The sequence below is a fragment of the Stegodyphus dumicola genome, chromosome 5 (genome assembly GCF_044657685.1).
Source record: "Stegodyphus dumicola isolate Sdum_Otavi_A_Nest chromosome 5, ASM4465768v1".
In the NCBI taxonomy this organism is placed as follows: Eukaryota; Metazoa; Arthropoda; class Arachnida; order Araneae; family Eresidae; genus Stegodyphus; species Stegodyphus dumicola.
The window spans coordinates 147798260-147814903 of record NC_140772.1 but is presented as its reverse complement, the minus strand read 5'-3'; the positions used below and the strand labels follow the sequence as shown (position 1 = coordinate 147814903).

The following is a 16644-nucleotide window of genomic DNA, read 5'->3' as shown; positions in this document are numbered from 1 at the left end:
AAGTGTCTCGAAGTCTAGCGCCGAGTCGGTCGTCGAGTGCATCGTTGAGAGAGCGTGTTGAGCTCTGGGAACGACTGAATCGATGAGTCGAAAGTCGTGCTCTGTGTGTCGTCGAGTGCATCGCGAGTTGTAGCGTGGAGAGTCTCGAGAGTACGTGGAGTTCCAAGAACGACCGAGCAGAGTCGGGAGCTGTACTTTGGGGCTTTGCAGTGAAGCTGTCTCCACCGTTATAGCCTGATAACCTGAAGGCTGTGTCGCTGATTGTGTCAGCGTGTTCATAGTAGTTCTTCGACGAATTTTGGAGCTGTTCTGATTAGTACTGGTTAAATAAAGTATGTTTAGATACTTCATCAAGTGTAATCGCTATTCACTCCAAATCTACACGAGCCCCGTTTTAGAGCTTTCCACTTAAATTAAAAGCTTTTGTTGCCTGCCCTATATATTTTCACCAATTTTTCTCCATTCTTTTCTCTCGGTCTTGATTTAACTGCACCATACATTTCATAATGAAATTGGCAATGAGAAATGTTTCTGATGCTCTTTTCCTCTGAGCCCCTAAGCACCTTTCTACGGTGCCTTTTTTCCTTGGTGCCGTATACTTATTTTGCTTAATGGTTAATCCAGCTATGATGATAACTCTGTTGATTTGGTAAACCGTATCTCGTATTCATCTCCAGTAAGAAGATATAAAGAATTAAAAGCCCTTGTGTTATGTGTCCTTGCAGTACTATTAAGGAAATTCAAATATAAGACAAAAAAATCAATAATGCGTTAGTCCTGAGGGAGCTGTTATCCGATTGGGCATTGTCTCGTAGAGTTGGCGGATGTCCTCCTGCTAGATTACTTTACATACACATCCCAATTAGGAAATTAGATCGGCAGGATCCAGGGACAGTCAGATATGCCTGTTCTTCAAAATCCCACGTGCTCTATTGGAGAGAAATCTGGCGGCCAGAGAAGTGTTGAAGAAACAAGAAGGCAAACAGAAAGACGTGTCATGAGCAAATGGGCTATTGAAATGTAAGCTCAGGAGTCAATGAAAAGAAAGGCAACACAATGAGGAGTGCAATCTAGTTGACTCACCGCCTTACTATAAAGGCGCTATAGATGGCCGCCAAAGGGGTTCGGCTATAAAAAAAAATGACATCCCATACGATAAATAATGACAATCTGGCTGCACTGTAAAAAAAAAAAACCTCGAAGTTTACAGACAAAAGTCTTGTATAGTTACAGAAATGCGAGCAATTACGAAGGAAATACCTGTAACGCAACCAAAGAACCAAACCAAACTGTAAACTCTACAGGAATTTTTCAAGAAGTTTTGCTTTGATTTTGTCCGTAGCGTGTGATCACGTGGCTTAAAACGGCTGAGAGAGAAGAACCAATCAGGAAGAAGGTGGAAAAAGCGTTTTAGCGGGAGAGTTCAACGATACGATAGTCGCCATATTAGCCATTATTTTTGCTGTGGTCGAGGTAAGTTCGAAATCAGTGTTTGACGTGTAATTTTATGTAATGTATTTGTTATGTTCTTTACACTATCTATAATTAAATTCTTTTAATGTTTAGCTTATAATTATAATGCTCCTAAATAAACCTGTGTTGAATTATTGTTAGAGTTCAAATCACAGAGCTTGTGTTCCATTTAGTAAAATAACAACTTTTATTCGTTACATCTGCAGGTGTCTGCAGTTAAACTGCTCATATTTATAAACAGAAACAAATTTGTTAATATGTTAGTTTAAAAACAAATAAGCTTAATATTAATGTTCTATCTATAGTGTAATAATTCCTCATGTTAAATATTTATGTATCTTTTAAAATTTATCGCGTTAGAATATTCATATTTTTCATTTTGTGGACAGATGTAACATTATTATTCCATACATGTTATCATTAATTCCAGCGGGAACTGTTTTAGAATATTTTTCAGAGCATTATGTTATTATTAATCTCAACAAAAAAGAAAAAATAAATGTAATATATTTAAAAAATTCGACGGAACAGCTTTAGTATAGCCCACCTTTAAAGTTTGGCGAATTTGGTTTGGCGCCAAAGCACATGAAATACGTTGTTTTGAAAAATGGTTGCCATCCAGATTTTCGACGAAACTCCGTGTTTCAAAAAATGGCGGCCATCTTGATTTCACCAGAAATCGTGGATAATAGAAATAAGTTTACGATTATTATACACGATTTTAAGAGAAAGAAATATTAAGAAATGATTAATAAAAATGATTAAAGTTAAAAGGATGTAATTTTAAAAACAATACCGGAAACCTTTAGCTATTTCACCTTTAATAAATAATTTGGTGTGACGTCACAATGTATTCTCCATGCTACGCGTAATTTCTATTTTCTCTTTAAAAAATAATGAATTGTTTATTATTGTAAATTAACATCAAATTCTTTAAATTTACATTTCTGAGCTTAGGCGTAACTGAAAATAAGTATAATAAATTGTTTATATTTAAAATTATCATGATACACTAAGCGAATTCTACCAGTTATTACAACGATAAAGAACGTCGCAGTCTCTCATACTTGTATTTCATACAGCGTCAGTATTTCCAAATATTTTTAAGCTTTAGCATTTATACAAATAAAAAAAGTTTTTTTTTAATTATTACTCTGGAACATATCAATTTTATCATATTTACAAATTAACGTTTTGCTACGTAACAACATAATCCCTTATATACCAGTAAGTAGACAATTTTCATTATTTTCTAAAAATTTTAAACTTCACATTAATGAAAAGCAGGTTCTTAAATTCCTAAATCACATTATATTCTCTGTAGGCAGGCATACTAGAATTCTACACATAAATAAATAAAAAATTTAATTTCTCGCAATGAAAGAAAATATTATAAGAAAATAAATACTACAAATTAGGAACACTAAACAATGCTTCACATACACACACACATACAGTGTCTCACAAAAGTGATGGGACACTTGTGCTTTACAAAAGGAAACTGTAGTAAAATAAATTTTAAAAAAAAAACATGTAAAAATTTTTTGTGGGTGTGTTTCATACTTAAATTTAGTAACAATTACTACATAACACACATTTTCTACAAATATTAAAATATCAATTTAATAAAAATACAATTGTTTAAAACGGAGCAAAAAATGGCTCACATAAGTGATGGGACACTTACTTTTCCATCAAATATTTATCCAAAAATTTTACTTTATAAAAGGTTTTAATATTTTGTTGGATTTCCTTTTACTTTTAAAACATGATTTAATCTTCTTGGGATGGATTCGACTAATTTTTTTGCGATTTCTGGAGTGATTTTACCCCATTCTTTTTGAAGCAAGCACCGATTTTAATTGTTGTTTTGAAGAAATGGTGTGTTTGCGAAATTCTTCCCTGGGTTTTCTCCACCAAGATTCTACCGTCAGAATCAAATATATTAAATTTACTCTCATCAGCAAATATAACTTCATTCCAGTAATCAGAATTCTTATTTATGTTGGATTTTGCGAAAGCCAGTTTCTATTCTTTTCACTCACGAAGAATGTTTTCCCGGCTGCTCCACCGTGATATCCAGCAGATCGAATTACTCTTCTAATAGTCTCAGGATTAACAATTACTCCATATAATGCTTGTAAATCAGCAGCAACTTTAGGAGCACTCAATCTTGGATTTTTTTTTTTAATATTTCGAACGATAATTCACTTTATTCCATTGGATAGCTTTGATGGTCGGCCAGGTCTTCTTTTATCCTGAATCATATGATTCTTTTTATATCGTTTACTGATATTGAAAACTGTTGAATGACTCAGGTTAACTGTTTCAGCAGTTTCTCTAATAGAATTTCCACGCTCAATATGCAAATTAATAACTAATTTTCGAATTTCAGGCAAAGTTTCTTTTCGTTAGCATTCATGGCTGCACAGAGATAAAAAACACAAAAATTCCAAAACAAACCGGAGAGAAATACTGCAGACGATTTTATAAATTATTGCCAATTGCTTTTGAGTAAAAATAAAAACCCCCAAAAATATTTTTATTGCTTCAGACGATTTTTGTTGCATAGAACGTAGTAGTATCTAATGGTGTCCCATCACTTATGTGAACCATTTTTTGCTCCGTTCTAAACAAATGTATTTTTATTAAATTAATATTTTGAGAAGATGTACGTGATGTAATAATTGTTACTAAATTTAAGTATGAAACACACCCACAAAAAATTTTTACATGTTTTTTTAATTTATTTCATTACAGTTTCCTTTTGTAAAGCACAAATGTCCATCACTTATAATGAGGTAAAAGTTACTTATAGGGTCAAAGTTTATAGTTCTGCTACTGTTGAGTAGATCGTCGGGCTATCCATATATATCGTAACTCGGAAAGCGTTATAAACATATCAAAAACAAAAAATTAAAAATACAATTTAAATGAAAAATGATGTCTTAAATATAATTCACAATTAAAACAACAATACAAATTTAAAATACACAAACGATATGTTAAACATTGCATATAAATACGTTACATTGCAGCTTGTCATCACACATTAACTCGTTTTCCTTTATACACAACAATCCGTATTTGCTCGAAAAACATCAAAGCTCGGTGTCCATGTACACATCCATCTATTTCCACCTTAAAAATATCAGAGAATTGCACAACCCCGGCATTGAGCACTACATTGGCTTTGCCCATGTACACATCGATCTATTTTCACTTAAAAAAAATCCTAGAATTGCACAACCTCGGCATTGCGCACTACATTGGCTCTGCCCATGTACACATTGATCGATTTTCACTTAAAAAAACATCCTAGAATTGCACAAAGTAGGCACCGCGCACAACCTCGGCATTGCGCACTACATTGGCTTTGCCCATGTACACATCGATCTATTTTCACTTAAAAAAATCCTAGAATTGCACAAACTAGGCATTGCGCACTACATTGGCTTTGCCGATGTACGCATCGGTCTATTTTCACTTAAAACAACATCCTAGAATTGCACAAACTAGGTACCGCGCACAACCTCGGCATTGCGCACTACATTGGCTCTGCCCATGTACACATTGATCGATTTTCACTTAAAATAACATCCTAGAATTGTACAAACTAGGCACCGCGCACAACCTCGGCATTGCGCACTGCATTGGCTTTGCCCATGTACACATCGATCTCTTTTCACTTAAAAATCAGAAATTTAATAAACTCTGCATTGCGCATATACTAAGAAATCTGCTTTCACATAAAAGAAATCGGAGAATTGCAGAAATTCGCGCATAAGCAACTCCATTGATTCGCGTTGTAAAAAAAAAAAAAAAAAAAAAAAAACGTTTCTAGAAAAATTGAGCTTACTACAGGCGAATCAAGATCCTAGCCTAATTGATTTCTCAGCCGTACATTTCTTGCAAATTCGATGACTTTTTCTGACTAACTAACCAGCATGGTATCTTAACTTTTCACAGAAAACGTTATCCTTCAATAATCGACAATCCATCAAATATCCTCTAAAAAGTTCATACTTTATTGTTAATTCATGCATAAAATATCTGTTCCCAAAATTTTACGCTTGTTTGAAAACTCCCACCTTAAATTTTCCTTTATAATCTCCTGATACTTAATTACAACATCACTAACAGCAGTTTTAGAGCAAGCAATAACTAAACGCAAAAATATCACCTCAAGTAGCCAAAAAATTATATACAAAATAGTATTCACGGTATCTGAGCTTTGTGTTACGAATAACAGTGTTACGAATTTAGGTATTAATTTTAGTAGAATTCTAATTTAAAATCTTGTATTTCCTCCTGCAAAGCAGCGCGAGACAAATTTTAAGAGAAATCTACAAAAGTAAGAATACAGGGCACGTGCATTAAACTTTGAGTAAACGGATAAATCGGTAATTTGTATTGAAATTGAATAAATGTAACTGACTACTAAATTAGCTGTAACCGTAATTCCATCCTCTTGTTTACATTGCGTTTGGCGAATAGTATGGGTTACCAGATCATATCATTTATCGCCGCTCTTGGCAATATTTTTTTTGTTTAAAATTCCGGGTGGGCTATACTAAAGCTGTGCGAATTCGACAAAATAACTTAACATACATTAAAAATGGAATATTACTTCATTAATACATGCGATAAGTTCTCCTTAAAAGATTATATAGTCGGATGGCAATTACATATTTGTAAAAGTATTCAATGTATATTATTTTTTGTGTTAAGATAGTTTTAATCCAGGACAGTCTTTACCAACTTATAAAGCATCTATTAAGTTACATTACAACCAACATTTACAAAAGATAATAATCGAAATGCCATGACTTTGACATATTTTTAACTATGATGTAACATACTAGGAACATTAGAGAAAAAAATTCTATTTTTTCCTTTATGCTTGTTGAAAAGTAAAATATTAATAAAATGGTACAACATTCATTCTAGTACTTATAATGTAAATGTACATATAAATTTACTATAAATTTTGGTGCAAAGTTCATTATAAAATTCATTTGCTAATATTTAATAGTTATAGCATTCAATATGAAATCATGGAAATTTAAGTAATGATACGTCAGTTGCATATATTAATTTCAATATTCAGCTCAATGCCAAATTTCTTCTATATCTGAGATAACATGTATTTTTTGAGAATAATTCTTTTGTGTCATCTTTTCATTTAAAAATCTCTTTCAGATATATTTTAATGTGAATTATTTTCAAAATTATCCTCATTAAAATGAATGTTGTTCTCTTTATTATGTTTGAAACTGCCGTTACGCTAAAAAATATATTCAGAAAACTATTTATTGCTGAATGTTTAAAATAAGTTCTACCACTCCTTTTTGACAAAGAGTATCCATTTGAATTGCAGTTGGTTTTAATTAATCGTTGGTTGTATTTTAAAGAACTACTTGATAAAATTCAACAAATTAGTTCAATCTATGAGTTCATCTGAAAAACTTGCCCACCAGTGGCCGAGCGGTAAAATCGCTGAACACTGGTAGTTCGGTCCGAGGTTCGAATCCCGCGAACGGGCTGGCTGCATGGGCGTTTTCGTGGTTTTCCCCATGTGTAACGTGTATACGAGCCAGTTTCCCTTAGAAAGTCCTCCACGAAAGGCATCCCTCCCCTTAGGCAGATAGCCCTAGTGTGCTTTGCCGTATTCTCAATACACACACACACACACACACACATCTGAAAAACTTGAAATTTTTATTCCAATTCTGTCATGTGTATATATTTCAAGAATGAAAAAGAATTACAAATTCACTATCCAACAATACTGAGTAATATAAGTTGTTGATATAGCCAAACTTAAAATGACCCATTTTAAAACCAGATTAAATAAATCATCGCGTATTTTCGGTCATCGAATTTCTTTGGCGTTAAAAGTGTCATAGATTTAATAAATCCAAGGGTCAAGGTAAGCTCAGAGATTTTTTTTTCATAGTTCATATTTGCTAAGTTATAAATTTTGCTGATGCAAAAGTTATGTAACTTATGCAAACATATGCTTAGAGTATTTGAACTAGTTTTGAAAAATCACTGGAATTTAAAATGTAATTGACAGTATGCCTCAAAGCCTGTTTCGGTAAAAGCACATTTATGGGGGCCCCTTGGCAAAAATTGGCGATTTTTGGCAGTACATGGATACCGAGTTTGTGCAATTCTTTGACCATGTTATTTTGGCTTGTGTAGCGACGATTTGTGTGCCCAAAACCGCCGCTACACAAAGACAAGAGATTGCACTACTCGGTATCCATGTACACATCGACCTATTTTCACTTAAAAAAATCTGCGAATTGTACAAACTTGGCATCGCGCACTCCCTTGACTTTATCCATGTACACATCGACCTATTTTCACTTAAGAAAACATCAGAGAATTGCACAAACTTGCGCTCCCTTGATAATACAGGGGGCATGCTTCAATATACTCTAACTGCTGGTTTTCATAAATTGAAACATTTTAGGCATTTCAGATATCTTCCTGTAAGTTAAAACTAAATGAATGACTCTTAAGCATAAAAATATCAAATTTTTATGCTTAAAAGTAGAAGGAGTTATACACTTTTTAAATAACAGTGTCAGAAAAATATACTTTTTAAAATATGTAAACCATTGTTTGAAGTGCAGAAAAACCTTCTTCAGCAACTATACCTCTTTAAGTGACTATGTCAAGTATTCTGGTGATACAAACATTGATATTAATTATCACTGAGAATCATGCTTTGTGAAGTAACCACCTCCATTAAATATCAAAATTGTACAAAATTATGGAAGGTTATAGAGAGGTTTTACTGTATACTTAAAGTATATCATATCACTGTTAGATGTTGATGATGTAAAAGATATTATCTAATCATAAATATTTCAAGCATTAAATAGCTTAGTAAGTCAATAAGTTTTCAGATTCTGACTTTGTACCCTGTCTTTCACTATGTAATATTTTTCTAGCAACTGTGTTAAGTACCAGTAAGTAAGTTTCTGTCTTAAATACCACTTAATGTAATCAGGTATCATCTGTTCTGTCTGTAAAACTTAATCGTAATTAGTGAACAGATGAATATCTGTAAAACTAAAGATGACACTCTATGTAAAACATACAAGTATTAAAATGTCTATGAGAGGAACATTTAAAATATTAAATCCACGATCAATTTTTGCGACATCTAAGATAGAAAATACCCGAACTGACTAGTTAATTCAGAGGATGAATGCATGTAACATCATTGTTCATGTGTTTGTTAATTGTGTAAGTTTTGAAGTTCATGCATTAATTGATGTTCATTGATAACTATATTATTGGTCTTATATATATACTTGCATTTCAAAATTTTGTATACTTTGCCAGTGAGCTAAGTATTAAATGCTGTTACGTATACCTTCATATTATGTGGAAAAGTAGTTTTTGATTTAACACTTTTTTAATGTTTATCATCAAACTTAAAGCATACGGCTGAAATTACCAGTATTAACCATAATTTAATTAATTCTCCTGTTTCAGCGTTTCTCAAACTTTTTTCGAATAGAGATTATGTGAATTATCATAATTTGTGAATCACCTTGCTGCTGTTCCCTTCGAAACAATTTTTTAGCATATATTACTACTAGTACACTTATATTTTTAATATATAATTAAAATCCGTTATATTTTATAATTAAGTACATTGAAGAAAAGTTATATTTCTAATATTTCAAGGTTATTAATGAGAAGGATGAGTTGTAATTCTTGCATGGCTCTTCTATATTTGGATATGTGATGGTAAGACCACAGTCATAGTGGATATATGGTGGTAAGTACCACAGTTATAGTGCTTTAAATCCATCTTTTACTGCTAAGACTGAGTGGGAAGTCTGTAGGTAGGGTAACCAATAATAAATTTCATAAAATGTCTATCTTACGAGAAAAGGTGATAGATGATTGTCATATGTAACTTTTAAACTCAGATTTTTCAACTAAATTTTTTTGTCTCCTTTGGAAACTTCGGAGGACCACGAGGGCAAGCTGTATGATCCACAGATTAAGAAATGCTACTTTAATGCATTTCAATTTCTAGAGAAATTAATCTTAAAAAAAATCTGATCATTATTAAAACTACTTTACAGATTTATTTTATATTACAAATAAATATAGTAAATACGAGGGCTATCCAGAAAGTAGATTACGTTTTGGAATAAAAAAATAAACAAAGTATAGGAAACAAATTTTATTATATACAGATGAAAGCCACACTCAAATACTACTTTTCTACATAGTCACCATACAAATTAAGGCATTTATCGTAGCGATGTACGAGCTTGGAAATTCCTTCGTCGAAAAATTCGGCCGCCTGCGCCTTCAACCACTTCGTTACCTCTTCTTGCCTTCCATCTTGCACAAAACTTGTGGTAACCAAGCTTTTCGCTGATGATTTCGTGCAACAAACTTCGCGAAATTTGTGGAAAACTCAAAGAAAGTTCCGTTATTGTGAAATTTCGATTTTCACGGACTTTAGCATCGACTTTTTCGAGAAGTTCGGCGGTCACTATGCTGGGTCTCCCACTTCGATCTTCGTCGTGAACATTGGTTCGGCCATTTTGAAATCTTATGACCCACTGACGCACTCCACCTTCAGTGATAATGTTGTCCCCATACACTTCACGAAGCTGCCGATAGATTTCTATCGGTTTACAGTTTTTTGCAGTCAGAAACCTTATTACTGAGCGCACCTCGCAGCTCGCGGGATTTTCAATTAACGCAGACATTTCAAACCGTCGCAGTATCTGAACGGAGCACAGCACGAACCTCTCACTAGCACGGCTAGATGCAGACTGAGCTGCGCAACGCTCTGACCCCAAGATGGCCGCGCTAGCCCCGCCCCTAGCGGACACAGACGGAAACGTAATCTACTTCCTGGATGGCCCTCGTATCTAATAAACCTCAAATTATTTTCTGCAAAATGAATTATTTAAATTTGTACTGCTTTTGCTTCAAAATTGGATAATACATGCAATTTATGATTTCATGAAAGGACCAAAAGGAATCTTGTTTGCAATTTAATTATTTAATTTAAAAAAAAGATTTAAATCATTTGGAATATGTGCAAGTGCATGTAATTATTATGAAGAGACTCTGAATTAAAATGTCACATAACAAATTTAGAATATGTTATGTACTTCTAACGAATGTGATTTTTTCTTTATTTAGGAGCCATGCTTTGAATCCTAAGAAGAAGAGGACTGCTCCTTCACAACTATGATTAATTAAAAATAACAAGAATATATAAATTTTACCTATTTTTTTAATTTGATTTTCCTTTTGGATAGTTTTCAAATAAAAATAAACCTATTTTTGTTTCTATATTCTGGGTATTGGAATAAAGAGTTTTTCCCCCTCCCTAGTGTTCACTGATATGCATGTAAAAGAATTGCGTGCAAAATTAAATAAATTTTTGTTTGTCACATTCATTTTTCACAGTGTGTTCAATTTTCAAGATCTACAATAGAAGATTCATTGTAGCATTTGGATAAGTCTTTTTTTTTTTTTTTTTTTCTGTTTATTTTAAATATAAGATCTGTTTTTGTATATATCAACATTTTCCATACCTTTTTCTTATTTAATTTATAAAAACGTTAAAATATAATAAAATCAAAATAAGTGTATATCTATTTTTCAAGTTGGGTAAGGAGGAGAGGCATGATCTAGCAAAGAAATTCGCAGGACAGTCAGATGAGTATCCCATAAGAGTCCTGGACGTGTCCAAATACGTCTTCGCTGGTCGTTGCCCTCAATTTGAAGCGGAACTCATTGCTGAAAAAAATTCTACTCCAATCTATGAGATACTACAAGTCGAATGCTCCCGGCACCACTGGAAACGTGTCTGATGGCGTACAACTGTGGGGGCAGTAGGCGGTATGACCACCATGACCTCAACTCCCGTTCGCTTAATCGCCTATCAATGGTCATTGCAGCACTAGTGTTCCAGTTACACATCGAGTCGTTGATAAGGATGCATCAGGAGCTGTGAGCGTCAAACGGACGATCACTCTGTCCTTGCGTCCTGGTAGTTGCTTTCGGTCGACTGCTGTCTTCTTGACGCTCTGTACGGTCATGATAATTCCATTCCTACCAACATCGTCGAATGATCGATCATGCGATTTGACTACTCCTTTAGTCCAATTCAACGTCCTCTTTCAAATAGTGACATCTGCCCATACTATTTGCGAAAGTGTCTGCGAGGCATTGATATAGTCCACGTGGATCGATGGAACCACATTTGCATGGAAGTTACGCTTTAGCATTGGAATGTTCTCTGTTTTGTACACCATCCGGTTGCTCCGTTGCAATGAGCTGGAGCTTCAGCTAGTCAGCCATTGGCTGCCAAAAGTTAATCATTGGCATATTCTGTCGTAAGGTATTTGCAAATGCACTTTCTCATACGGATAATTCTGTTTTGGTGCGTCGCTTTTTATATTATGCAGTATATTTAACAGTTTATGTACATGATAAGGTCTTTAACAGTAATGCCAAAAATAATACTATTAACAGATAAAGGTAAATAATATTGCTTTCAATACCCGCTAACTATTTACAGGCGAGAAAAGCCTGTCCTGTCAAGAAAGGATTTCCAATGATAAGACATTTCATTTCTATTACAAATCAGTAATTCCTAGTCTGTGAAACATATGTGTTTCTCGCGGAGCTTATCTTAAAATTTGTTGGTTTCAGTTTCGTAGTTATCTTGGTTCTCAATAATAATGTTCTTTAAACAATTCTTTTATTATATATCTTTTGGCTGTTGATATTCATCAATGCATTGTTGTAATAGATCAACTAAAAATTAATATGGAATCTAATAGAAAATAAAAGTATATACTAAGTATTAAATGATGACCATAAAAGAGTTTCTTTTTCTTGAGCAGGGACAAACAGATGAACCGTTAAATGCTTAATTCAGATCTCCGCAGAAGGAAAGGAATTTTGTTTTCTTCTTAGAAAAAAAAAAAAAAAAAAGCCATTAAAATTTTATATTAATTAGCTATAAAATTAGTAAATAGGAGTTTGAATAAGAAATATAATATTTAGCGTTTTAAGGATTAAGTGTGTGTGTGTGTGTATTGAGAATACGGCAAAGCACACGAGGGCTATCTGCCTAAGGGGAGGGATGCCTTCGTGGAGGACTTTCTAAGGGAAACTGGCTCGTATACACGTTACACATGGGGAAAACCACGAAAACGCCCATGCAGCCAGCCCGTTCGCGGGATTCGAACCTCGGACCGAACTACCAGTGTTCAGCGACTTTACCGCTCGGCCGCTGGTGGGCCTTTTTAAGGATTAAGAGTTACCTCTTAATACTTTGTGATTTATAATGTATAAAAAAATTAACATCATAAAGACAGACTATGTTTCTTTTGAAGCATTTCTCACTTTGTTTAACTAATGTTTTACTATTGCTACTGTTTCCTTTTTCTTCTAATATATACATCCTTTTCTTATATGTAGCCGTTAGTCAAGAATCGTCTTACGTCATCGAATGTATTCGAGATATGATTCCACATCAGGTAAGTGTGAAAATACATGAAAATATTACAATAACTCATTTAAAAAATTTGCAACTAATATAATGTTATGATAAATGGATTCATATTAATAAAACATATTTCATCGCGGATTTAAACAATTTAAGAATATGTATTTGCTAAAGAATATATTCAAATTTTGTATGAAATATTTATAGATTTATAGCATTTTTAAATGATAATCTGATAAAATGATAAAATATGATATCAATGTATATTTCTATCAATGTATATTATTTCTATCTGATGCTATTTGTTTTTATTCACAGATATATAATGAATGTTGTGAAAGAGAAAGTAATTGTAGTGTTTCGCGGCAACAAAACAGGGTGAGCATATTTTTCAATAGTTTTTAACGGAAAATAAAGTATCATGTATAATACAATTAAAATATATAAGTTTTAGGCAAAAGGAAGTGTGCGATTAATTTATCTACCACACGATTTCATATAAATAACTATGCTCGAAACTGAAGTTTACTGTTTTACATACTCCATCGTTTTACAACAATATCTTAAAATTATTACCTTTTCCCTCTCCAATTTAATTTTAACTATTCGCTTTAGAGTTCTCTGTATTTAGAACAAATAAAATCACTTTATATATATATCATTGTAAATTACTATTAGTGCTTAATAAATTTCAATTTCCAGCGATAATTTCTTGAAAATTTTGATGCATTTACTAATCTTATTAGCAAATATCTCGGTTTAAATTCTCAGTTAAATGTTCAGAATGATTCCTTTGCTTAATTGTGCAAGGAAAGGCATCAAAACGGTCAAAATGCAAAATATTATGGCTGATATGAGCCAATTTAAGATATATTATTTTATAGCTTTCGAAATGTTAACAAAATGCACTTTGCATTTCTTTTTTAAGTTCTTGTATTTACTTAAAATGAAACAAGTTAAAAATCGCATGCCTTTTAGGGGGACAAAAAAACAGAAAGAAGAAATGTATTTTCTTCCCGTTAACTAAATTATGTGAGAAAAATGACCTGATTTTGGACCAAAATAGATATTCTTAATTACGAAGATGAAAACCTCTTAATTTTGTATGAAACATGTAAAGTTGAGAAGCGTGTAATTTAAGTGTGATTTTTTGTAGAACCTGTTTGCTTTTGATAATGCCTACCATTCTTTACCAGAGTAAATTAATTCAATAACCGGAGTCAATTGCGTTCTCGGTATAGGGCAGCCATTTTGTTATGTGATGCTATTTATAAAATATACAGAACAATAATTTTAATTGCATTCTCTTTACACATGATAAGAAAATATCACCTTTTTACAGATATGGCTCGTATTTTTATTCTTTTTCCCTGGCAAGAAGACATTTTCCGGACATTTTAGGCCAAAGGGACATCAGCGCAGAAGAACTAGTTCTCGAAATGGCATTTTACATCGAACCACTAAAAGCATTGCATCACTTTGTAATATTCTAGCTGAAATTAAGTCCTTTAACTTCTAGAACCTAGTAGAACTATGTAGCGACAATTCGCTAAGTTCTTGTGCGTAAATAATAACCCTAAAGAAGGGATAAAATTGTAGGGTTTTTTTTATTTTGCATAACAAATTTATTTTAAGTTTCCCTGCTCTCAACTTCTCAAACTTCCCAACACATCCTCTCGCCAGGATGTAAATTTGAAGTTAAGTGAAGTGCTATTTAAACGTGCGACTTTCTCAGTTTATTCAGAATGTGTTTCGCTAGCCTAGCGCACGTTTTGTTGTTATTTCGCGGTCACGCTCGTCAACCGTTTGGCCTTATCAGTTTAGTATCACGCCGGTTAGATTTCTGTGAGTCCATCTCTTAAGAGAAACTTTGAAGTGCGTTTTTGCACTCGTTTATTTTTTCAGATTTGATTTGTATTACAGTCTACGTTTAGTTATCGCCGCAAGTGAACGGTGTTTAGTAACGCACAAAGTCCGTGCTTTTCTGTTAAATTAGTTTGATTTAATAAATAATTATTTTGCACCCTTCTTCTGTGCTGGTAATTAATTCACGCCTGAGCAAGAATTCGCCAGGTTCATTGTAGGATCTAAGTTAGTGTATGTGGACAAGTAGAGATAGATCTTACCAAATATCGATTTATTCTAATCCAATTTATATTTACAGATGGTTCCTCTTGGGTGTACAGGAAAATACTGTTGGTTTGAACTTAAAATAGGAAACTTAAAATTAAACTAAGACTAAATAGGATGAAACAGCCTAAGCTGCGCACAGTTGTTGCCGCGTAGTTGGCTCTTATCTAAAAATTACCGGCGTAGACTAACAGGCACGTAATAAGCATGGCCGTAAATTAGCAAGCCTTAAACACGTAGCAGCAACGTAGCCGAAAGGCAAAATACGCTCTCTCTCTCTCTCACTCTAGTTCTGTCTAATTGATGTACTAAATAAATAAATAAAGAAAGAATTGATAATAAATAAATAAATAAATAATTGATGTAATTCGTACGCAGAAAATGAGGAAGTAAAGGAAATCTGTCTTAACGTAAAAATAACTATTAGAAAAATAAAGTAAAATTTTCAAGTTGTTGCCACCAAATATTATTGCCCTGCATTAAAGAAATTAAATATTGAAAAATCTGCATGAATGTATGTATGTTTCTTGCATGCGAAAACACAACGGTACTCAGAGCCATCAAATTCTGAATAACGTAGTCCTCCATTCGAATATGGGCACCTGGAAGCCTGAATTTTGAACTTAGATTTTTTTTATTATCTATTTCATATTTTGTAAAACTTTAACGAATTTTTTATTAAAACACTCCAACGATTTCAAAGCGAGCAGTGGCAACACTGTACGAAAATAAGCCATTTTTATTTCAAGCGCGCGAGACTGTCTATCGCAAATTTTAATATTTTGATTTTAAATATTTTTAACCCAAAGAAACGTTAGCCCAAATGCTCTCGAAGCGTGCATGTGTGTGTAAATGAAATAACGCCCCTTTGGGGGTAATGTAAAATTTGAAATCTTTCAGATTTTTGTTTTGGTAAGGTATCCAAAACAAAAAAAAAAAAAAAAAAAAAAAAAAAAAAAAAAAAAAAAAATCATCTGAAAAATCGCCAAAGACTATATTTTATTTGAAGCTGTTTAATTATTTTTACTTTATCAACGGAAAGAAAAATAATTTCAAGAAAATCTGAATTTAATATTTGAACATTTCATTCGGTTATTTATTCCATAAAAGATTTATTTAAAATATTATACTTCAGAAGCATTATTTTAGTATTTTATTCACACAACGTTTCATATCAATTGTGGATAACAAGCAATATCAGGTGATTAAATTATTTTCTATAAAATATTTTCAATAACATATAATTTTTCATTCACTCCCTCTGTTTTAAGTAAAATTTCTGTCTGTATAATTTATTTTGGTTACGTTTAAAGTGTAACAACCAATTATTTCGTTAAACTGGACTGTAATGCTTTAAAAATTAGGTGAAGTGCAGTAAAATCTTTTAATGTCGCTGCTCTGGTTTTTGTTCAGTTTGAGGAAAAAGTTACTCGAATGGGAAGAAATTTCAGATCTCAGTTTTCAATTTCATGAAACTAAAATAAAAAGAAATCTTCCTGAATAATATTCACACTTATTTC

The 16644-nt window shown here is 32.8% G+C and overlaps 1 protein-coding gene across 2 annotated transcripts in view; it reads left to right on the top strand.

The window, feature by feature from the left end:
- LOC118180749 (uncharacterized) overlaps nucleotides 1-16644 on the top strand; it is a 72954-nt gene that overhangs the window by 25327 nt on the left and 30983 nt on the right. For both annotated transcript variants that reach the window (XM_085816362.1, XM_085816361.1), the window contains exons 2-3: nucleotides 12967-13025; nucleotides 13313-13372. In XM_085816362.1, the coding sequence (XP_085672488.1) occupies nucleotides 12967-13025; nucleotides 13313-13372 (119 nt within the window). The remainder of the gene's footprint in view (nucleotides 1-12966; nucleotides 13026-13312; nucleotides 13373-16644) is intronic.